Genomic DNA, 23,755 nt, shown 5'->3' on the forward strand with positions numbered 1-23,755 from the left:
GTTTGAATGTGTACGTACAGATGTGTGTGTATTCTTTTTCTCATAAAAGCCTAAACTATTTCTGGAAGTAAAACCATGAACCTGGTAACACTGGTTGCTTCCAGGGTGAGGAGCTGGAGGCCAGGGTGCGGGGGACAGTGTTCTCTGCACACCTGTTCGCCTTTTGAAGCTGGAATTGCTGTTTAAGTCCATCCCAGGTCTCCCTGGGACGCAGCCACTGAGAGGTCACCCACAGCGTAGGTGACAATAGGAATGCCTGCAGATCCAGGCGGGCTGGCGAAGGTTCAAACAAAGCTCACAGAGTCTCCTGTCTTAGCCCCACCCCACCCCCCAAAACACCACCCACCTGACTCGGCCACCTCAGAGATGGGCACCCCCTGTTCCTGGGACATGAAGCCCAGGATGGAGAAGATGGCAAACCCGGCCACGAAGCTGGTGCCGCTGTTGAGGAAGCAGAGGGCGATGCAGTCCCTGCAGGCGGGGCGGGGAGGTGAGGACAGGAGGGTCAGAGGGGCAGCCAGTGCCTCAGGCCGGGACGCAGGAACCCCAGGTGACGCCGCCGGCCTGGCAGGGGCAGAGGGAACCCAAGGGGCTGGTTCTGTCCCCCCAACTCCATGGGCTCAGACTTGGACTAAACCCACGGTCATCCTGCAAGAATGAGACCCTAAGGAAGTAACAGAATCTAAACATTACCCATGGCCACACAGCTCCCCTTTCCCGTCACGCTGCCACTGCGTCTCCTGGGACACTACCCCTGTGACCCCGTGCATGCCGGTACGTTAATGGAGAGGAGAGGGGCACGGAGAACCCAAGCAACAGGTGCTCTGTACTCACCTAAATTCAATTTTGAAATGCATGATGTGATTTTGTTTAGCTAATACTAAAATTGGCTTAAATTCTCTGACATGAGCCAGGTGGGCCCGAGGGAACCACAGGGAGGGGATTCAGTGTTTGCTGGGGCGCAGGTACAGAGCACACAAGACCAGGCTCTGTATGATGTCACTCCCGAGCTGGGTTGCTTGCACACCTGTGCCCACGGCCCTCTACATTAGCCCCAGGCTGGGCCCTGCTGGGGGTTCCCGGCCACCCATCACCGTCCCGTCCTGGGGGAAGCAATCCCTCGCCCGTGCTGCCACTGGCTCCTCTCACCACCTGGCAGCCCTGGGGGTTGGAAAATGGCGTGAAGGCAGGTGGGGCGTAGGGAAATCCACGAGTTGGTGCACCCTCAAAATCTCCCCTGATCTAGTGCCCTGATAGGCACTCAGGCCCTGCCCCCGGCTCACCTGTAGCAGTTGTTGTGGTACTTGTTGTAGCTGCCCAGAGCCGTCAGGCACCCTAGGCAGATGGCAAAGGAGAAGAAGATCTGGGTGCCTGCGTCCATCCACACCTATGCAGGGAAAAGACAAGAAAGCCGTGCCTCAGGGGAGCCAGGCTGTCTGGGCTCCACGGACCACACAGGCCTACAGCCAAGCCAGGCAAAGGATGGCAGACCCCTGCCCTCAGCCCACGCAGGCAGCCCCGCGGCCATGCTATTCTGATGCGCTCGACTTCCCGGCCCCCTAGACGGAGTCTCTCGGGCACCCCCAGGATGGCACGGGCATCAAGCATTGGAGAAAGACTAAAGGACCCACGATGGAGGCCGACGAGCTGGTGCTCTAGAACCAAGTGAGGCCTGGTCCGTCTTTTCTGTAATGGAAACAAAGCCCAGGGCTCTACCTCCACTTCCTCCCACCCCAGGTCCCCCTGGCAGTGTGCCGAGATTGGAAGGATCCCAGCGACAGGCTTTGCGGGGATGTGGGTCCTTTGCATCGGCGCCTTCACGGGCATGTAGCTTTGCCCCTTGCGCCTCAACATCCTCTGCAAAACAGGAAGAGCGAGCGTCAGGTCACAAGGGGTCAAGAGGATGAACAGAAGTCATCCGTAAAGAGCCTTATACTCCCTGGGGGGAAGATAGCTCTCCAGCTAAACATAGGGTATGGCTGTTCTTGTTATTATCTCAGCTGGCTGGCCCAGCCTGTGCATGTTATGATTTAGATTTCACAGCTAGAATAACATCCCAGAGAGAAAGAAGATCAAGGAGAACGGGACTTGCGGCGCTGCAGACCCACAGGAGGTGGGGTCCTGCGGCCACAGACCCTCCCCGGGCACCTCCTGCCTTCAGGGGACCTGAGCACCAAACCGTGGCCGCGGACGTTGCCAGGCTGGTGTCCTAACACTTTGGGGTCCGCATTTCTTGTCTCATGTCCGCCCTCCGCGTTAGCCCCCAGACAGGCCCCAGCTCTCCTTCCACTAAGATCGGGCTCACAGGGCCCACGGGCACCAAAGCCTCAGCTGCTCCTGTGTACAGCTCCTCGGCCCCTACCTGTTCCCTCCCCACACCCCTAGCCGTCGTGACCACCCCTTACCTCCCTCCTCTCTCACCACTCACCCCCCCAAATGCCCACTCTCCTTGGCATTGCGGTGCGTCTGAGGGAACCCATGCCAGCTGACAGCATCAGAACGCAGACTCCTCAGCCAGCATCCCCGGGTGAGACCCTGAACTAGGCCTAGAGGAGAACCCGGAAACCTGTATTGTTTCAAAGCTTCCTGGGCGACCCTAATGACCAGTCAGATGTGGGGATCCCTGCCTTCCAGTCCCTGAGAATTGGCATCCACCCGGGCACTCTTTCCTCCTGCTCTCCCTCCACTTCCGCAGGGATGAGGACAGAGCGGGAAAGAGGGTGAGGACAGGGGGAGACTGTCTCTAACCTTCTGCCCCTCCTGCCCACAGGGACCCCCATCCCCAGGCTCTCAGGGAGGCAGGAGCTGCCACCAGGGACAGGGTGTCTGGGGCAGGAAGCACAGAGGAAGACCCCAAGGGAGGAGCCAGGGCCAGCAAGGAAATAGGCAAGGTCGAAAACACCAAGGGGAGCTTCTTTAAACCTCAGGATAAATGATCATGGGGAAAGGAGAAGGGGGTCTTGGAATTTATTTCAGAAGCTGGAGAAAGAAAGGGCAGGAGGGAAAGGAGAGAAGCCGAGGACAGGCCACAAAACTTCGAGGACGCCCCGGGCCGAGGACGTGCCTCGGGGAGCCTGGCTGTTCCTTTGCAACGTCTCAAATCCTTTCCTCTTCTAAACCTGCCCCAGACTCTGCGAGGAGAGTCCTCCCAGGGAGACCCAGTGGCGTCTGGTCTGAAGGTCACTGTTCCTTTCTGTTCATTATCACAGCCCCAAGCGCGGGTTGCTGTGGCAAGAGGTTCTGAGGTTGTACAGGAAGGATCCCGCCAGGCTGGGATGGAGGGCCAGGGAGGTGTCTCCAGGCCGGTTATCCAGGACGCAGCCCCGGACCTGCCCAGCCTCGGGCCCCCGAGGCCTACTCCCCGTGCCTGGCGGGGCCCAGGCTGCAGCCTGACCCGCCGTCCACGCAGGAAACTCTGTTCCCTTGGAGATGTTCCGTGGCTGCGCACGTGCAGATCCCACGGCTAGGAAGCGTTGCAGACTTGGGCTTGGGAAGAAGAAACAAGAAAAACTGTGACTTGGCAGGTCACCTCGCCCGGAGGGGGAGAGACTTAAGACCGAGTTGGGAGGAGAGGTTGAGGAGAACGGAGGAAAAGGCAGCAGGAGGCCTGAGAGCTCAGAGTGCGGGGCTCAGACTGGCTGGAGGCTGGCGAGCCGGCTCCGCGCAGCTGCTCCTGGCCAGCCTGCTGGGGCGGGAGAGCCGCGGGGCCGCGGGAAGGGCCGGAGGACAGCAGGGCAAGCCATTCTCTACCCACCACAGGCGACCTGCCACGTGCCCCGTCGTGGAGCCCCGGTTTCGGGAACAAAGCTCCAGGGTGTGTTTGGCTGGCGCAGAAGACTGCCCGACAATACAAGCGAAAAACGCTTCAGGGAGTGTGGGCTAAAGAGAGGTCTTGGAGGGGCGACAGAGGAAGAGAGAATTTCTAGAAGATCCAGGAAAGATGTTTTCAACCTGAGTCCAACCCCAAGGACTATTACATTTTCTATTTTCAGGAAGGCAATCGTATGTACGCCTGGGCTTTGGAGTCAAACTGAACTGAGTTCAGTTCCTAACTCTGCTAATAACTAGCTGTGTGATCTTAGGCAAATCACTTAAACCTCTCTAAACCTCACTTTTCTCATCAGGAAAATGGGTATAATAACAAGTAAAATAACAAATGGGTATATTAAGAAATAGAATGGGTAAAATAACAAATAAAATAATGTATGTAAAATGCCTAACACATAAAGAAATATTAGTTCCCTATCCCACTTCAGAATTCATTCTAGAATAATAAAAATCAGCCCTTAAAACTAAGCATTCATATTCTTTGGGAAAGATATATCATGGTGATTAAGGCAGAAGACCCCCAAAAGATGACTTGGGATGAAACCCAAGCTCCCCCATCACGCTTGTTTCGTAGTTTGGGGCAAATTTCTTAACTTTTCTAAGCTCCAATTTCTTCATCTGTAAAATGAGGCTACACCTAACTCATGGGATTAGTGAGAGGTCTAAACTGTCTTGTGCACTTAGGGAAGGGCCTGGCAGACAGTAAGCACATAATACACGTTGTCAGCTATTGGCCTATTTGTCGTTGCTGTTATTTTAAAGAAGCAACTCACCTTCCAGTAATAATAAGGTCCCGTAGGTTTCAATGCACGACATCAAAATGAAAAGACTCGTTCTAATCAATGGCTCCAACTTCCTTCCCTAAATAAACCCTTCCTTAGAGAGCTTAAGGTAGAGGTTTCAGGTGTTCAACAAGGAGTCTCCAGACACCCCGTCCCCAGCCCCTGTCCTTATCGATCTACCAAAGTGCAATGGAACAAAGGGTCAGGGTGAGGGAAAGAAAAAGCTCCAGGACCCAGCACACGCTGCACCAGCGGAGTCTCCCGGGGCCGCTCCCCAGTGGGAAAGAGATGGCGCTGGGGGGGGGCCGGGAGAGGCGGCAATCCCCCACCGCACAGCAGCCTGGCCAATGAGATAAACTCAGCAGTGTCTCCACCTGGCTTCCGCTCCAGACCGAGAGCTTGGCCGAGAGAGGCGCCCTGGTCTTTGTACTGCAGGAATTTTGCAGCTTTCTCAAGTGCCAGGCAAATGCAGGTTGGCATTGGCACACTTCCTGGGGAGTGCCAGCTACTTCCCCTTAGGGCTCTGGCGGGGGGCATCCCGCCCTGCAGAGGCTGCTCTGCTCACTGACAGAAAGGTGGGCTTCAGCAGGAGGCCAGGACCAGCCGTTAGTAAGTCTGCTCGGAAGCTCAGGACCAAGCCTGGCTCTTGGAACGTCTCCCTCCCTGGGCTCAGAGGATTCTGAAGGCATCGCTGCCTGCACAGCCTGCAGCTGCCCAGGTTGGAAGGATGGTGTCCTAGAGAGAAGCCTGAAAGAGGTCTTATTCCCTGCAGTAACCCAGACACAGAATTACGGCCTTTTAACTCTCAGACTTGAAGGCGCTCTGGTCCACCTTCTTCATATTTGCCAGCAGCTATTACGTAGCAAACGTTACACCTAGAACATACCTGGCACAAAACGGATGCTCAATAAATCTTTGCTGAATGAATGAGCTGCGAGAAAAGCAAAGACGAGCAGACAGAACTTTGCCTTCAAGAAACCGTAAAACCTGTGGGACTTGTCATCATGCAGACCTGGATTCCAGGTGCAGGTGTGCGGATGGAAAGTTCTTTAAGCTCTCTAGGCCTTAATTTCCTGTCTGTAAGATGGGGATACCTCATTGGTCAGCGGTGAGGATTAGCTGAAATAATGCATGTGACCCTCTTAACGATGCCAGGGCCATAGCGGGCACTCAGCAGTCGTTAGCTAAAAAGCTGGTCAGGACAAACAGAGCGTCGATCACAGAAGCCATAGGTCAGTTCCCGAGATGCTGGACCCTCTCTCCCTTTCTTCTTTCATTCTACCTGCCTGTCTCCCAGCCTGATCTCCAGGAGAAGGCGGCTTGCGGCTCAGCCACCGGTTCACACCGCTGCCCCAGAACCGCAACGGCTCCCTCCTGCGTGAGGGATCCAAGCCGAACCCACACCCGGCCTCCGAGGCCTCGCCCGGCTCTGCAGCCCCACAACCTCCTGCTTGCTGCCTGCATCCACCACGGCACTTTGGGTCCCGGCCTGCCGTTCCTTCCACGGGACCTCGGGCCCTGTTTGCTCATCTGTGCAGCGAGAAGTTTGCAGAGAGGACGTTGGGGGTTTTCTAGCTTCAGCAGCTGTGGTTCTACAGTTTGGCTCCCAGGCCCGACCGCAGCCGTTGGGTCCACGGGGAGACGAGGAGGCTGCCCCTGTGTCTCTATCTGTCTCAGAAACGGGGGCGGGAGGGTGAGCTCCCATCCCACCGGATGTCGTGGGGAAAGAGCCCGGGCCGAGGCTGGGAGGCTTCCGGGCTCGAGTGGTCTGCTGCTTCTGGGAGCCCTGGCAGCCGCAGGACTCGGGATGGAAGAGCTCGTAATTCATCCGGGGGTGCTGGGAGGCTTGAGAAGAGCCACCCCAAATTCTGCACAAGGGGAGCCACTGCCTTCGTGGGAACGGTCCCCGCCTCGGAGGGAGCTGGGGGGCTGTTCCCTCCTCTGTTGCCCCCTCTCACCTCTCAGCAGTGACAGTGCCGCTGCCTTACTATAAAAACGTACAAAAAGCCGTTCGACTTCTGGTTTGCTCTGAGCTGGGCGTCCCTTTCAGGGGCACAGCCCTTCCAGCCCAGGAGGAGGCCCCGGGAGGTGACCTCTGTCAGGGAAGTGGGCTCAGGCCACAGCTGGGCTGGGTGGGGCTCTGGGCTGTGCTCACCCACAGCCTCTCCACCCTCGGCCCCCTCCTGGCTTTGCTGGCCTTCAAAACGGCTGCCAAACAGAAGACGAGACCCCGGCAGAGGCTTCTCAGTACAGGTCCTGCCGTCCACACCCTCGGTCAGCAGACACCCCCCCCTCCCGGAGGGTGGACCCTGAACGGAGGGCCGGGAGGGAAGGGCCGGGGGCCTCTGGACAGCACACAGGAAACTCGGCACCACCAGCCAGCTGGCCCTGGGAGGCGCTGGGAGCCGTGGTCAGGAGCGGGCCTTGTGGGCAGAGGGCGGGACAGAGGGGCCAGTGGAGGGTCAGGAGAGAGAGAGGCTGCTCGAAATGAAAGGAGACACCCAGAGGGGATGGGAGGTAGTGGAAGGGGAGAGCCTAGGGGAAAGGCTGTTAGGATGCATTTACAGCCCCCCAGAAACACTACAAAACACCACGAGGGCCTCAGGGCCCCTGGGTTCCCTGGCAGCTGTGAACCCAGGAGGGGGAGATGCGTGGAGACACCCCCCCGCCAGCGTGGATGCCTGGGGTTGTCCAGGAGCAGAGATGCCCAGCTGAGCACAGGGACGGCCCCATCTGTGTGTCTTACCTGGGGGTCCCATAGACGCGTGAGGTTTGGGTACAGGTAAAACTGAATTCCTTGGGCGGCCCCAGGCAGCGTCACCCCTCGAATCAACAGGACCACCAGCATGAGGTAAGGGAAGGTGGCTGTGAAGTATACCACCTGGCCAAGGGGCAGAGGAGAAGGTAAGGAACTGGGGCAGCCAGCAGTGGGGGGACGGGGAGGGGGCAGGGGGAAGAGCCGCCAAGCCCACGGCAGAGGTCACCAGCTCACCTTCTGCGCCCTCCCGCTCCCCCCGCAGCTGCTCGGTCCTCAGCCTTCAGCCCTCCCCCGTCCCTCCGTCTCCCTGACACACACCCAGCAAATATCTGCTGAGTGACTGAGCGAACTCAGGCGTGCTCCCAACAAGAAGTTTAGAACAGTGGCAAGGGTCGTCGGGGACAAAAAGCTCTGTCACACATGACCCCTGTCCCCACAGAGCTCACAAGCTTAGCACAACCGGGCAGCCAGCTTAGGAGGGAAGCCTGGGCAGAGGCCGCCAGGGCAGGAGTCCAGGAGAACTCGGGATGCCCTCATGCACTCCAGGGCAACGAGTCTCCCCAGGGTCTCGGGGTGGCTGACAGTCATGTTGAGATTAATAGTCATGACGGAATTGCTTTCCCAAAGAACAGCTGTATGAAACGGGGAGCCGTGAACCGTGTTCAGTTTGCGACGTGCCCATACGCATGGTGCATTCCAAGATCAGATTCCTCCCCACGTGTCCCTCCTGCCTCTCTCTCTCTGTCCTCTCTCTCTCCACTTCCCCAAATACCAAAAGGACATACCATTGAATCCAGGAAAGGCACAGAATCGAGGAAGAGAGACATGTGAACTCTTCGTGGGGTCATTCCCTCCCATCCCCGACGAGGTACAACTTGGGGAACCCCTGGGTGGCTGAGCTCCCTGGGGGAGCAGGGTGGCCCAGGGAAGGGAGGGGCCTGGGGCCCTCGGACACAGACCTTGCCCGTGGACTTGACCCCCTTCCAGATGCAGAAGTAGCAGATGACCCAGGCAAGCAGGAGGCACAGGGCCAGCTCCCAGCGCAGGGCCCCCAGGTGCTGGATGCCGTCCGAGAGCTTCAGTACCCGCCTCCTGGGGAGAGAAGGGTGAGCGACTGCACCTGTGCCGCTGGCCTCAGCTCGTCCGGGCCTCCGGCTCTGGTCCCAAGGCTTGTCGGCTCCTTCACTCCGATCCATGAGGCTCTGCTTTGCCCAGAGATGGGAGTAGACAGAGAGGAGGCAAAGACAAACTGTTCCCAGGTGGGTTTGCTCTGGCAGGCTGAGGACCAGTTTAACCCAGAGAAGGGGGTGCGAACCCGTATTTTCTCAACCGGAGGGATAGGATGCTTTGATATGAGGAATCATGTCTTCGGTGAATGCCAATATTTCGGGGAGGGGCAGTAGAAGCAACACACATGCAGCCGCCAGGGAGGGCGGACCCACATGGTGGGCGGGGGTGGGGGTGGGGAGTGGGGGCCAGGAGAGCCTCTGGAAGAGTCCTGCCCTAACCACAAATACAGGCACGGCAGGAAAAAGCCACTCGGGTGACGGCGCCACCAAAGGAGGAGGCAGAAACTCGTCCCCTGCAGCCCGTGGGGTCCCCAGCCCTGCGCCCGTCTATGGGACACGCCACCCACACTGCGATGGGGCAGGGGCCTCACTTACTCCCAGAACTCGATGACGGGAGAGGTGGCGTTCTCAGAGCTCACGTTCACGGAGCTGCTGGCCCTCTGGAACTCCATGCAGTGCTCTGCCGGGGGTCCGGGGCGGGGCGGGGAGCGAGAGAAACATCACTGGCCAGTATGTAACATGAGCAGAGAGTGGGGCGAAATTTCAGGAGACTGGGAAGCACGGTATCTGGGCTGAAGGTGCCTCATAATAAAACACAAAACGAAACACATAATGACCTCAACAAAGCCACTGCGCCCTCTCCCACTTCTCCGGGGTGGAGCCGGGGCGGGGGTGGGTGGGTGTAGCACATTTTCATTAAAGCACCATCAGGCGGCCTCAGGAGAGATGCTTTGCACGCCATCAGCTTCAAACATACGAATATTTCTGGGCCACTGTCCTGTAGAGAGTGGCCTTTGAGGAACAATAAGGATGCCTTCTGGGGAAGTGATGTAGCAGACGGCTAAGAGCACAGGTACAGATCAGAAGACTTTGGCTTGAATCCCTGCCCCCCTCCGGTTATTCGCTGTGTGGCTTTCTAAGCCTCACTTCTGTGGTCTCTAAATGTACACGAGGGGACTTCCCTGGTGGTGCAGTGATTGGGAATCCGCCTGCCAATGCAGGGGACGTGGGTGCCATCCCCGGTCTGGGAAGATCCCACATGCCGTGGAGCAACTAAGCCCGTGCGCCACAACTAACGAGCCTGTGCTCTAGAGCCCGCGAGCCACAACTACTGAGCCCGCGCACCTAGAGCCTGTGCTCCGCAGCAAGAGAAGCCACCGCAATGAGAAGCCCACGCACCGAAACGACGACCCAACGTAGCCAAAAACAAATAAATAGATAAATTTAAATGAATAAATGTACATGAGAAGATCCCAGTGTTGACTGATAGCGGAGACTGCCCGGCACGCCATAAATAGTGGCTCTTAATTACCCGTCTACGACTATGGACTTTTCACAAAGTGTTCACACTCTTCTTTACGTTTTATTAGGACAGTGATTCTGGGAAGCATCAATAAAGACAGAGAGCGTTCCCCGCTGTGCACACACGAAAGCTGATCTTCTTAGAAACGGCCCAGCATCGCTTGTCTGTGATGACGTGAGGGCTGGGATCCAGCTCAGCAAATTGTGTATGTTCCACCTTCAGAAAATCTGGGATCCGACCCTTCCCATTACAGGTGTGACCACCAGTCTGGTGCAGGTCACCACGGCTCCCAGCTCCCTGATGGGCCCAGTTTCTGCTCTTGCCTCCAGAGTCAAATCTCCAGAGAGCAGCCAGAGAGGCTTTGCTCAAACTTCAGTCATGTCGTGGCTCTATGTCGTGTCCCAGGTCAGAAACCTCTAAAGGGTTTCCCATCGCACCCAGAGAAAGAAGCCCAGACCTCATCATCGCCCTCAAGGCCCCATTCAATCCACCCCTCTCCTACTGCCCCACCCCCGCTCACCTGCCCTGCTGCCCCCCGGATGCCACCCCACTTCTGCACTGCTGCTTCTCCTACCTAGTGTCTGCCTCCACACGCCCTCCTCCTTCAGAGCATGACCCAGCGTCGCCTTCTGAGAGATGCCTTCCCCGATGACCCTATTTAAAATCACACCCCACCCCTAAGATTCCCAGTCTCCCCTCCCCGTTCAGTTTTCTGCACAGCAGTGCCTCTAGCCTGACACATGGGATGCACTGATTTTGTTTCTCGTCTGTCTTCTGCCACTAGAATGAAAGCCACGAGGGTAGGAGCTCTATTTCTGCACCTTGCACGTCCCCGGTACTTGGAACAGAGCCTGGGGTAGAGCCAGGGCTCCGCACACATCTGCCGAACCACGGGATGTTAGCAGAGCCCTCTCTCCTCCAAACCAAGTCACTTTCCTTGAGGCCTCAGCACACCCCAAAGGGCTGTTTCTTCCGGACAGGATGGGATGTCCTGTACTACTCAAGATGCTAGGCTCCGAGGACTCCAGACTCACCAGGAGAAATGCCCAAAATGTCATGGAGCCAAAGCCCTGGGTATTGAATTTGCCTCCGAGATGCTCCCCCTGCCAAGTCAGCCAGAAGCACACAGGCCTGATGATGGCCTGAGGCCAAGTCCCTGGGCACCGGAAAGGCAGAAACTTTCTATAAGAGGAACTGCACTGAGACCTGGATAAAATCCCCATCTGAGAAGCTGGCTGTCAGGGCAGATTTTAGTGCACAGAGAAGAAAGAAAGAGAGAGACGAGGGAGGGAGGGAAGAAGGAAGGAAGGGAGGAAGGAAAGAAGGGGGAAGGAAGAAAAAACACATAATAAAGAGAATATTAGGATAAAACAGATTTTAAAGACTTGATTCATTCCATGAATTTTTTTTTTTTTTTTTTTGCGGTACGTGGGCCTCTCACCATCGTGGCCTCTCCCGTTGCGGAGCACAGGCTCCGGACGCGCAGGCTCAGCGGCCATGGCTCATGGGCCGAGCCGCTCCGCGGCATGTGGGATCCTCCCGGACCGGGGCACGAACCCGTGTCCCCTGCATCGGCAGGCGGACTCTCAACCACTGCGCCCCAGGGAAGCCCCATGAATATGTTTTGAGAGCTCATGATGTTAAGTGCAAAAGGTGTAGAGATGAAGACACCATTTTTGCCCTCAAGATCTTGCAACGAACAGAGGAAAAGCGGGGTGAGTGCCGCAGTCAAGGGCCGCAGCCAGTGTAGGCACTAGCAGACACACTTGAGAAGAACCGAGCAGATCTTGGGGTGTCAGGGGCGGTACCTCCAAGACTTGACTTTTCACTTGACAAGTAGTGGGACAGAGTGGTGACAAGGGAATGAAAGCCTGGAGAGACAGCATAAACTATGAGGGCGAGGGGGCCTTGAACACCAGGATAAACGTGCAAAACCACTTCCCTGGCAAGTGAGTCAAAGATTCACACTCTAGCTCAGAACTGAGTAACTTATCTGAACAAGAAAAAGTTCATCATGGCACAGGTAGGGCCTCACTGACAGGCATGAGAGGTGTTTGGACATTGGGAGCGGGACAGTGTCCACCTGCGCGGTCCAATAGGGCAGTGACAGCCACGTGTGCCTATTTACATTAAATTAATTTAAATTTAAAAAAAAGTTTAAAATTCAGGTCCTCACACGCACTAGCCATGTTTCAAGTACTCGATAGCACACGTGGCCAGTGGCTCCCGTATCAGAGAGTACAGAGCACATTTCACCACCACAGGTAGTTCTTTCGGAAAGCACTACCCTAGAAATTTTTAATTTGTATTTTTAATTTAACATTTTCTTTCAGTTCATTAGATTTAGTAGTTCTATCGCCATAGAGGCTCTTGTCTTAAAAGAAAATCACAGGAGAAAATTAATCGCTATGGTAAATTATATTGATGCCACACAAAACAGCTTATCCCTGGTTAAATCCACATGACTTGGGAGTTGGAAAGGCCTAAAACAGTATCAGAAAGAAGACATGAGGAATAAATAAATGATAAAACAATATATCCATATATCAAACTAACCACGTTTCAAATCAAAATCCATAAAGGGCTAAAGTGCACAAAAAGAAGTCAGTTCTATCTTCTTAATAACATTGATTGAACACATGAATTTTTTGGAAAAAGTCTGTGATATTTTTCCTGTGACGCTGGTGGACTCTCGCTCTTATCTTTGACATAAGACCTCTGTCACCTCCTTGGCAGATTTCTAGCATGTCCCAGGTGAAGGATGGGGCCTGGGGACCAGGATATGGGGATAATCCCTCTCCTGGTCACCGCAGCAGAGCAGGTGGAGGTGACCTCACCTGTGTTCCAGTCGTGGCGGCAGCTCCCCCAGGGCAGGTCGATGGTGAAGCTGCTGAAGAGGTAGAAGAGGGCCCAGGCCAGGACGATGATGTAGTAGATGTTGAGGAGGATGACAATGGTCTGGGAGGCATAGCCGATACCTGGGTGGAGGCACACGGGGCTGGGGACACGGGGCAGGTTTCTGGCTCCGCCCACCCCTGCTCAGGAGAGGGTCTGTGCTCCCCTGTGAGTGTCCTGAGACACGGGGTATGGGGTCTGGGCTCCTGGCTCGCTGCCCCCTCCCGTCGTGCAGCCCCCCCAGGCCAGGCCGGGCTTCCTCCTATCTCCTGCTGCCCTGCCCCGCTGCCTGTACACTTTCATCTGTATGCTGCAAGCTCACGGATTCTAAGCTATCTTACAAATGTATAAGGCTAACTCCGAGATTCCAATAGCTAATGTTCCCTGGAATTCGTCTGATATATTTCTGAAATGTAAAAACACGCGTTAAGGGAATTCCCTGGTGGCACAGTGGTTAAGAATCCACCTGCCAACTCAGGGGACACGGGTGCGAGCCCTGGTCCGGGAAGATCCCACATGCCGCAGAGCAATTAAGCCCGTGCGCCACAACTACTGAGCCTGCGCTCTAGAGCCTGCAAACTACAACTGAGCCCGCGAACCACAACTACTGAAGCCCACGCGCCTAGAGCCCGTGCTCCACAACAAGAGAAGCCACTGCAATGAGAAGCCCGTGCACCGCAACGAGGAGTAGTCCCCACTCGCTGCAACTAGAGAAAGCCCGCACGCAGCAACGGAGACCCAATGCAGCCAAAAACTAAAACTAAAAAAAAAAAAAAACACACGTTAAAAGCAGGAAGAGACAGTTCACAGAGGAGCACACACACACAGGCAATGAACATCCTCACAACACACTCATCCTCCCTAATAATCGTAGGTGTGCAAAATGATGAGCTACCATTCTGCATCTGCAACACTGGTGAACATGTTTACAAACGATATAACTCAGTGATTTCCAAACTTGTCCACATAGTAGTAGAATTACCTGGGAATATTTAAAAAATTCCAAAGCCCAGAGCAGACCCCAGACCAATTTAATAACAATCTCTGGGGGTGGGGTACAGGCCTCAGGATGTTTGGAAGGTCCTGGGGTGACTCCAGTGTGCAGACAAGTTTGGAAACCAGGGATATAACTCAGAGCTGTTAAAGATACGGAGGAAAGACGCTTACTCAAGTCCGGTGATGTGTACGTCAGCATAACCCTTCCATAGGACAACTTAATAAGCATGGTCAAGGGACATCAACTTGGTTGTCCATTTGACCCAGTGATCCTAATCCTGAGAATTTATCCCAAGGAAATAACTCCAAAAAAGGGGGGTAAAGGCTACCTCTACAAAGATACATGATAGCAGAATATCAATTTATCAGTGATGGAAAATAAGCAAAAAGCCCAGAACAGAGAATTGTTAAGCAAATTATGATATATCCCCTCGATGGAAGTTTATGCAGTCACATGATTGCTGTGTAAAAAATGGAAAATAACACTAACTAAAAGACAGAGGGACTTCCCTGGCTGTCCAGTGATTAAGACCCTGCGCTCCCAGTGCTGGGGAGGGTTCAATCCCTGCTCGGGGAACTAAGATCCCACTTGCCACACGGCGTGGCCAAAAAAAAACACAAAAACGACAGAAACAGAAACTGTGTATATTTCATATTAATAGGTATGTAAACTTTATATATAGAGAAAGAAATAATGAAGTAAATCTCTCCAAACTGGAAACGACCCAAATGTTCTTCAGCGGGTGAATGGTTAAATAAACCATAGGGCAACCATCCACACCATGGAATACTGCTCAGTAATAAAAAGGAAGGAACTATTGATACAAGAGCAATCTGGGTGGATCTCAAGGGCGTCATGCCGAGTGAAAAAGCCAGTCTCAAAAGGTCACATACTGTATGATTCCATTTATGTAACATTCCCCACATGACAAAATTATAGAGATAGAGAGCAAGTTAGTGGCTGTCAGAGGTTACAGGGGTGGGGAGGGGAAGGGTTAGTGTGACTATGAAGGGGCAGCAGGATGGAGATCTCCGTGGTCATGGAACAGCGGTGGTGTTTGCGCAAATCGACACAAGTGATAGAATTACACAGAATTATACGCGCACACACACACACACACACAAGCAAGTGCATGGAAACGGGTGCGATCTGAGTAAGGTCTGCGGATTGTACCAATGTCCATTCCCAGGTTCTGATATTGTCCTATATAAGATTTTTACCATTGAGGAAAATGAAAATGTCACTGGGTGAAATGTACACGTGACCTCTCTGGGCTACTTTTGCAACTTTCTGTGAACATATAATTGTTTCAAAATGGAATCTTAAAGAAAATCCTATATAGAGAGAAATATTGAAATAAAACATCCTAAGTTTTAAATAGCTATTGTGTCAAGATGGTAGAATTAAAAAAAAATTTTTTAACATCTTTATTGGAGTATAATTGCTTGACAATGGTGTGTTAGTTTCTGCTTTACAACAAGTTGAATCAGCTATACGTATACATATATCCCCATATCTCCACCCTCTTGCGTCTCCCTCCCACCCTCCCTATCCCACCCCTCTAGGTGGTCACAAGGCACCGAGCTGATCTCCCTGTGCTATGTAAACATTTTATCTATTTATTTATTTGACCACGCCACGCAGCTTGTGGGATCTTAGTTCCTCCACCAGGGATTGAACCTGGGCCCCTGGCAGCGAAAGCACAGAGTCCTAACCAGTGGACCGCCAGAGAATCCCAAAGATGGTAGAATTATTATTTTTTTCTCATTAAAATTCTCTTTTTAGGGAATCCCCTGGCAGTAATTCAGTCTTGGGCCCACGGTGGAAGGTTTAACATAAAGACACAGCGTCTTATCCGTATCAGCACTGCTGATAAACCACCCAGTTATTCCAAACAAGGTTTCTAACCACTAGTGCAGAGACTCTGGAGTCGGGCGCAGAGCTACTCACCCTCAAAGATGGGGCAGATCTTCCTCCAGGCTGTGATGCCCCCCTGGCTGGTGTACTGGCCCAGTGCTGTCTCCAGGAGAAAGACAGGAATGCCACAGGTAAAGAGGAAGATGAGGTAGGGGATGAAAAAGGCACCTGCGGGTGGGAAACAGGCTGTCCATTACGTGGCACTAGCCTCCTTGTGGCCCACGGTCATCTCCCCCGCTTGCCACCCCATGCTTCCAGTCAGAATCCCGGGGATGGGGACTGCGCAAAATGGCGGGGACATCTGTCTAGATGTCTGGAACCACGGCAGAGATCAGGTGTCACCCAGTTACTTAGGACCTAGCCAGTCACTTCCTTCACTCTGAAGTTTCCATCTATACCTTCCAAGGTTTGCTCCCCATCAACTTCAGTTGCTGCCCAAATAACACACAGCTTGTGGCCATAGAAGAAGCTCACTGAGTCACAGATATCCAGGAGCATTCCCACAGCCCACAGGCTATAATTTTTGTCAAGGAAATGATTGCTCTCGATGTTAGAGAGGGGCTTTTAGCAGACTGAAATCAGATTTCCCTTAGTAATCCTTTCTGCTTCTGTTTTCACAGTCACTGCCTGAGACAAGTCTATGCTGGCATTTGTTCCACCATAGACCTCCATCTGCTGGCAACTGGGCAGGGGAGTTCACCGGAGAGAGTCCCGGGGGAGAGACGTGCCCAGAGAGACCCAAGTGCCTGCAGAACGTCCCCTACGAGCTTGAGTGCTGGTCAGCACATGCGTGTGAGGACACTACCGAAGGAGAGGAAAGAATCCCTCAAGAAGATAGAGCCTGGTGGTGCTCACACAAGGCTGGGGACATTCCAAAGACTTAAGGAAGACATGACACCAATTCTATACAAACCCTTGCAGAAAATTTAGAAGCAATTCTTTCCAACTCATTCTACGAAGCTAGCATTACTCTGATAACAAAAGTAGATAAAGACAAGAAAACAAAACTATAGATCAAACTTTCATGAACATAGATGCAAAATTCTAAACAAAATTTTAGATATCCAACAATATATATAAAAAAAGTAATACATAGTGGAGTTTATCCCTGGAATACAAAGTTGTTTTAACATTCAAAAAAAAAATCAGTGGATCATATTAATAAATTTAAAAAGAAAAACCATAAAATCATTTCAATAAATGCAGAAAAGTATTTGACCAAATCTAACAGCCATTTCTGATTAAAAAAAAAAAACTCTCAGCAAGTGATGAATAGAAGGGAATAAAGGGCATCTACAAAACACCTACAGATAACATCATACTTAATGGTGAAAGACTGCCTAACCCCTAAGGTCGAGAGTAAGACAAGGGTGTCCAGTCTTACTATTTCTTACCACTTCTATTCAACATTGGTTCCATCAATATTGATTCTAGTCAAGGCAAGAAGGCAATAAAAGGAATTAAAAGTTATTCAGATTAGAAGAGAAGAAATAAAACTGCTTTACTTGCAAATGACATGATCACCTATGTAGAAAATCCGTTGGAATTTAAAATAGTCAAGCTCATAGAATCAGAAAGTAGAACGGTGATTACCAGGGTCTGAGGAAGGCGGAAGCAGGGTGATGCCGGCCAAAGGGTATAAAGTTTCCGTTTTGCAAAATGAATGAATCCTAAGATCCACTGTAACCATAGTGCCCATAGTGAACAATATTGAAGTGTTTTCTTAAAATCGTGCTAAGAAGTTAAATCTTATGTTGTGTTCTTATCACACAAAAAAAATTAACATGAAAAAAAGAGGACAGAAGGAAACTTTTGGACGTGATGGATATGTTTATGACATTGATTGTGGTGACAGTTTCACAAGTATATGTTTACCTCCAAACTCATCAAGTGGTATACATTAAATGTGTACAGCTTTCTGTACATTAGTCATACCTCAATAAAGTGTATTTAAAAAGAAAAGAAAGGAAATCCTTTGGAATGTACCAAAGAGCTGCTAGAGTAAATAAGTTAATTTAGTGAGGTTACAAGATATAAGATCAGCATAAAAAATCAATTGTATTTCTTCTACTAGCAGCAAGCAATTATAAATTACAATTTAACAAATAATACCATTATAACAGCGTCAAAGAGATGAATTACTTAGGAATAAATCTGACAACAGATGTGTACACTCATAACCGCAAAACATTGCTGAGAGGAATTAAAGAAGACCTAAATAAACGGTGAGGCATACCATGTTCATGGGTCAGAAGACTCAGTATTATTAAGATGTCTTCCCAAATTAATCAATAGATTCACTGTAACCCCAATCAAAATCCCAGCAGACTTTTTTGTAGAAACTGACAAACGGATTCTAAAGTTCGTATGAAAATGCAAAGAACCTAAAATAGCCAAACAACTTTGAGAAAGAAGAACTAAGTTTTAGGCTTACTTCTACCTTATTTTCATATTATTATAAAGATACAGTAATTAAAACAGTGTGGTTTTGGTGACAAAATAAACAGATCGACAGAACGTAATAGAGTCCAGCAAAAGGGCCATGCACATTTGGACAATTGATTTTTGACAAAGGTGCAAAGGCAATTCATTGGAGAAAGGATAGTCTTTTTAATAAGTGATGCTAGAACAAGTAGATATACATACACACAAAACATGAATTTCAATCCACACCTTCATTTCATACAAATATTAACCCAAAATGGATCGTAGACCTAAGTGTAAAACCTAAAACTATAAAACTTCTAGAAGAAAATATATGAGACCTTGGGTTAAGCAAAGATTTCTTTCATGTGACATCAAAAACATGAGTCATAAAAGAATAAATTCATAAACTGCACTTCATCAGAATTTGAAACTTCTGCTTTTCAAAAGACATTGTTAAGCAAAGGAAAAATATAAGACAGAATGAGAAAAAAAATTGCAAAATGCATATCTGATAAAGGACTTGTATCCAGAATATATAAAGAAGTAGCAAAATTCAATAATAAGAAAACAAACGACCTATTTTTTTTTTTCTTTTTTTTTTGCGGTACACGGGCCTCTCACTCTTATGGCCTCTCCCGCTGCGGAGCACAGGCTCCGGACGCGCAGGCCCAGCAGCCATGGCTCACGGGCCCAGCCGCTCCACGGCATGTGGGATCTTCCCGGGCCGGGGCACGAACCCGCGTCCCCTGCAACGGCAGGCGGACTCTCAACCACTGTGCCACGAGGGAAGCCCTATTTTTTTTTTAATGGTCAAAAGATTTGAACAGGTTTTCACCAAAAAAGATATGTGGGCTACAAATAAGCACATGAAATGATGTTCAACATCATTAGTCAATATAAATTTAAGTGACAATGAGGTAATGTTCACACCAATTAGAAAAGTTAAAATTAAAAAGACAGACCAAGTATTGGTAAAGTTGTGGAAAAGCTGGCACTCAGATATGCTGCTGGCAGGAAGGTAAAAATGGTACAACCATGTTGGAAACGTGTTCCGCAGTTTCTTAAAAAGTTAAAGGTGCCCCTATCGTATAATCCCGCCATTCCACACTTCAGTGTTCCCTCAAAGGAGATGAAAGCACATGTTTATACAAAGGTTTGTACACAAAAGTTCTTAGCAGTTTCATCTGTAATAGCTAAAGCCTGGAAACAACCCAAATGTCCATCAACAGGAGAAGAGATAAATTGTAGTATATCCATATAATGGAATACTACCCAGTAATAACAAGAAAGGAACTACTGAGACATGAAAAAGATGGATGAATCTCAAAGTAATTATGCTGAGGGATAGAAGCCAAGTAAAGTATATACTGCATGATTCCATTTATAGAAAATTATAAGAAATGCAAACTACTGTATAGTTTGGAAACAACCTGGAAAACTAGGCCTGGAAACGACCTAAGTGTCCCTCAACAGATGCATGGATAAAGAAAATGCTATATGTGTAATGGAATATTATCCGGCCATAAAAACAGAAGGAAATTCTGCGTTTTGCAGCCACATGGATGGACCTCGAGGGTATTATGCTGAGTGAAATAAGTCACAGAGAGAAAGTACATACTGCACGTCCTCTCCTATGTGTGGAATTCATAGAGGCAGAGAGCAGAATGGTGATTACCAGAGGCTGGGGGTGTGAGGAATGCGGACATGTTGGTCAAAGGGGACAAACTTCGTTATAAGATAAACAATTTCTGGGGGTGTAACATACAGCATGGTGGCTGCAGTGAACTATACTGTCTTATATAGCTCCAAGTTCTTAAGAGAATAGATCTTAAGTGTTATCACCACCAAAAAAAAGGGTAATTATATGAAGGAATGAAGGTGTTAACTAACCTTACTGTGGTAATCATTTTGCAATACATACATGTATTAAATCATCGTGTTCTACACCTAAACTTACTATGCATAATATATCAATAAAGCTGGAAAATAGTTATATTTTGAAAAAACAAAACAGGTTTTTGGTTGCATTGGGATGGGGTAGCAGAGGTCAGGGGTGGGAGAGAGGGAAGGAGGGAATTTGGGGAAGTGATGCACACATTCATTATCTTGATAGTGGTGATGGCTTCAAGGGCGTGTACCTATGTCGAAACTTATCCAACTGTACACTTCAAATGTGTGCAAGTTGTTGTAAGCCAATTATACCGTCATAAAATTGCTAAAACAAAAGTTAGTGGGGAAAAGGCTTCTCCAGCTCTTTGCCTCTAGTCCACGCATCCGTAATTCAGGCACTGGAGGAAACGCTTGGTGACCACAAGGGCAAAGAAAGATCGTAAACAATTCAGGCACGTTGAGTAGACAGATCAGTCCAAGGCTTGCTGGGCAGGAAGGGGAAATTAGGGAAGAGAGAACCCAGTAGCTGATACGAACAGTCCTGCTGGGAGCTGGAAACATCGCAGAGAGAGAGAGAGAGAAGACGGGGGGCAGGGGGGAGAGTTTTCAGCCTGGCTCAAGCCCCTCATCCCCATCTCTGTACCACCTGCTCTTCCCCAATGAACCGAGCCAATGTTTAACCGCACTGGGTCCGGTGGTCAGTCTGCGCCCCTCCCCCTCTGCCTCCTTGAGCTCCTGGGCAGCTGGCCAGGGGGGACAAGGTCCACACCCGCCAGGCCGAGTCACTGGCCCCAAACCGGGGAGGGAGTTAGGGAAGAGATAGAGCCCAGGAGGGACCCAGGTGCCCACCAGGGAGCCCTGGGGCACTGCCTCTTCCCCCACCGAAGCCCCAGTCACCACCACTCAAAGATGGAGCCACTCCTGGAGACGGAGGATGGAGTCACAGTTATTTGCTCCCCAAATCCCCCGTTTAGTCTCCTTGCCCAAATTCTAAAATGTCCTGGCATCTTCCCCCGTGGGATGGGAGAGACCACACGCCCATCCTGGAAAGGAATCACTCTGCTGGACACCCTTCTCGATAGGAACATTCTGTGGCGTCACCTGTAATGCTCCAGGTGACGTTCGTTTATGCCACATGAGCAGCACAGGAGTGAACGTGCATGAAAGTTACATGCTGTAATCAACACTGCTGGACCAATACTTGGCGTCGCTTCATTAACTAAAAGTGGTGACCAGTTGTCACGTACTCATAAAAGAACCGTGACTCTTACATGAAGAAAAACGCTCCTTGTTTCTCTTCATTCTTTAGTGTATCTACGGACAACCTCAGGGCAAACGGGGGCCATCTAATGCCCTTGACATTGGTGTCCCCATGCTCCCTCTCCCTGACATCCGGAGGTGGGCTTTACTTGGCTATGGCCCTTCCCTCTAAGATCCCGGCTTTGAGAGGTCCAGCTGTGGTACATTCTGCTGTAGCCTCATGCGGGTCTCCAGCCCCAGGCAGCCTGGGTGTTGGGCAACTCAGTCTGCCGGTAGCCGGGGTCCAGGGAGCTGGAGGGCTTCTGGCTGAAGGCCTAGGTTCTGAAGCAGCCAGGACTTGGGTATTTGGGTAGAGCCACCAGTTATGTGAGAAAGAAGGACATCAAGGAGACTCCAAGCTTCTTAGCCTTGTAACCAGTCTGCTTCCCCCCTTAGTCCCCTGCGATCAGTTCTCAACACAGCGGCCAGACAGTGTACAAGTGTAAGATTGGCCCCTCTGCTCAAACCCCTGGCCTGCCTCCCCATCACTGGAGGGAAAGCCAGAGTCTCACAGTGGCTGACAGGCCCTGGGTGACCTGCCCCCCCAAAGTGACTCCCCTCCAGTGGCTCCCCAAACACGCCAGCCAACCTCCTGCTTTAGGGCCATTAACACCTGTTTCCTCTGCCTGGAGCACTGTCCCCCTAATATCCACGTGGCCGGCTCTCACTCACCGGCAAGACTTCACTCTAACGTTCTCGGTGTGGTCGCCCGCAGCCCCCTTCTATAGCACTCGGGAACTTCTGATATGCTATGTAATTTTCTTGTTTACTGTGCATATTGTTTATTGTCTGTCTCTCACAGACAGACAAGGAGTGTAAGCCCCACAAGGACAGGGAAGGGGTCTGTTCTGTTTATAGATTATCACAACAACTCGGAATAATTCCTGGCAGGTGGTGGGTCCACAGTAAGTCACTGTCGTTGGGTGACACAGTCCGGGCTTGGTTGGCCTGACTGTCGAAAGCCATGGGGAGGGGGGCGGGCAGGTGCTCGGGGTGGACTGGCCACAAGGCCTGGATGGACGGCAGGGAGGGCGCTTATCTGGGAGGTGGCTGAGGCAGGCGCCCCGCACCCGTCTCCTGATGGATGCTGATTTTAGACAGCCTTCTTGGTACCACTTTCTTAGCATCTCTGGTTTTCGACTACAGTGTTTCACCGTTTCCCTGTTCCTCTACCATATGCTTGCCTCGGCCTTTTACCTGCTCTGCGACTCACTTCTATTAGGATCTACCAAACGTTAAAGCTGGAAGGAAGAGAAGAAGATATCACTTATATTTTTAGATTGGAACTGAAATTACGCTTTGGGGACGTTTTCCTCCCTGACTTCCCCACCAAACAAACATTAATGATAATAAAGTCCCAAGTTTATCCCCCCAGGCAAGCGCAAAGGTGGCTATTTACAGCTATGAAGTTCAAGAAAGGGCCCAGAAAAAAGCAGGCTGATAACACACGTGACCCCGCGTGGTTCACCCCGTGACCCCAGCACCCTCCTGCAGAAGCTGCTCAGAACGTCCCTCTCGCCCCCAGGAGTCCAAGCCCCAATCTGAGAACGACGGGTTTAAATAAAATCGCTAAAGCAGGAGGATGGGGTCAAACCAACCTAGATGGTCTCCGTCCTCCCCACCCCCTTCCCCATGTCGGCAGTGAAGGGTCCTGTCATAGGAGGCCTCCGTCCCCTCTTGACAAAGAGACGAGATGTGAAGTGTGGGACCCGTGCTCTGGGGGGAGGGGACGAGGGGGTAAAGGGGACAGAAAGGTTGAGCCTCTGGGAACACCAAAACCCGGAAAAGCGGGCCTGTCTGGGCCCCTCTACAGGCCACACGGGTCCCGGGTTTGTCCCCTTCACACTGGCAGGGGCGCCTCCCGCGTGTCCACCCGGTGGCCCTGGGTGACTCATGCCCTTCAGAGCAAACCCGGGCATCGGCCTCGGCCCCAGAGCCCCTCCGAGCACTTCCTCCAGCTGCTGTTGTCCATCAAGGAGAGAGAAGAGGAAGCCTGAGGCCTTGTGCCCTATCGGGGAAGAGACCGGGGTGGTGGCCTAAGGATTCTGCCGGCCGTTCTGTGAGCTCCGAAACGGCTCATGGGGACCGGCGTGCTGGAGGGCAGGCTCTTCCCGGGCACGAGGTGGCCACCCTCCTGCCTCTGCTCCCCCCGAAGCACCCACGTGAGGAACCAGGGGCCGTGGACACGCTTGCTCCCGGCCTGCCTTTCCCCCGAGACACGGCCACACCTCCCCGGGCCGCACAGACCTACACAGAGCCCCGAGGCGGAGATCAGACGCAGGCCTCCCCTCGACAGGACGACCCCGTGTGCCCTGCCCAGGCCCTGCTCCCCTCTCCTTGCCCTCCTCAGCCCAGCGGTTGGCACCAAGC

At 51.6% G+C, this 23,755-nt stretch overlaps 1 protein-coding gene across 2 annotated transcripts in view; it reads right to left on the reverse strand.

The window, feature by feature from the left end:
- Nucleotides 1-23,755, reverse strand: part of SLC6A13 (solute carrier family 6 member 13) — a 30,145-nt gene that overhangs the window by 4,690 nt on the left and 1,700 nt on the right. The window contains exons 2-8 of one of the 2 annotated variants that reach the window (XM_065887554.1): nt 15,803-15,937; nt 12,798-12,938; nt 9,033-9,117; nt 8,328-8,460; nt 7,357-7,491; nt 1,284-1,387; nt 347-471 (exon numbers count right to left, since the gene is read on the reverse strand). In XM_065887554.1, the coding sequence (XP_065743626.1) occupies nt 347-471; nt 1,284-1,387; nt 7,357-7,491; nt 8,328-8,460; nt 9,033-9,117; nt 12,798-12,938; nt 15,803-15,937 (858 nt within the window). The remainder of the gene's footprint in view (nt 1-346; nt 472-1,283; nt 1,388-7,356; nt 7,492-8,327; nt 8,461-9,032; nt 9,118-12,797; nt 12,939-15,802; nt 15,938-23,755) is intronic. The other variant, XM_065887555.1, reaches the window with a different exon arrangement.

The sequence above is a fragment of the Phocoena phocoena genome, chromosome 11, assembly GCF_963924675.1.
Source record: "Phocoena phocoena chromosome 11, mPhoPho1.1, whole genome shotgun sequence".
Classification (NCBI taxonomy): domain Eukaryota; kingdom Metazoa; phylum Chordata; class Mammalia; order Artiodactyla; family Phocoenidae; genus Phocoena; species Phocoena phocoena.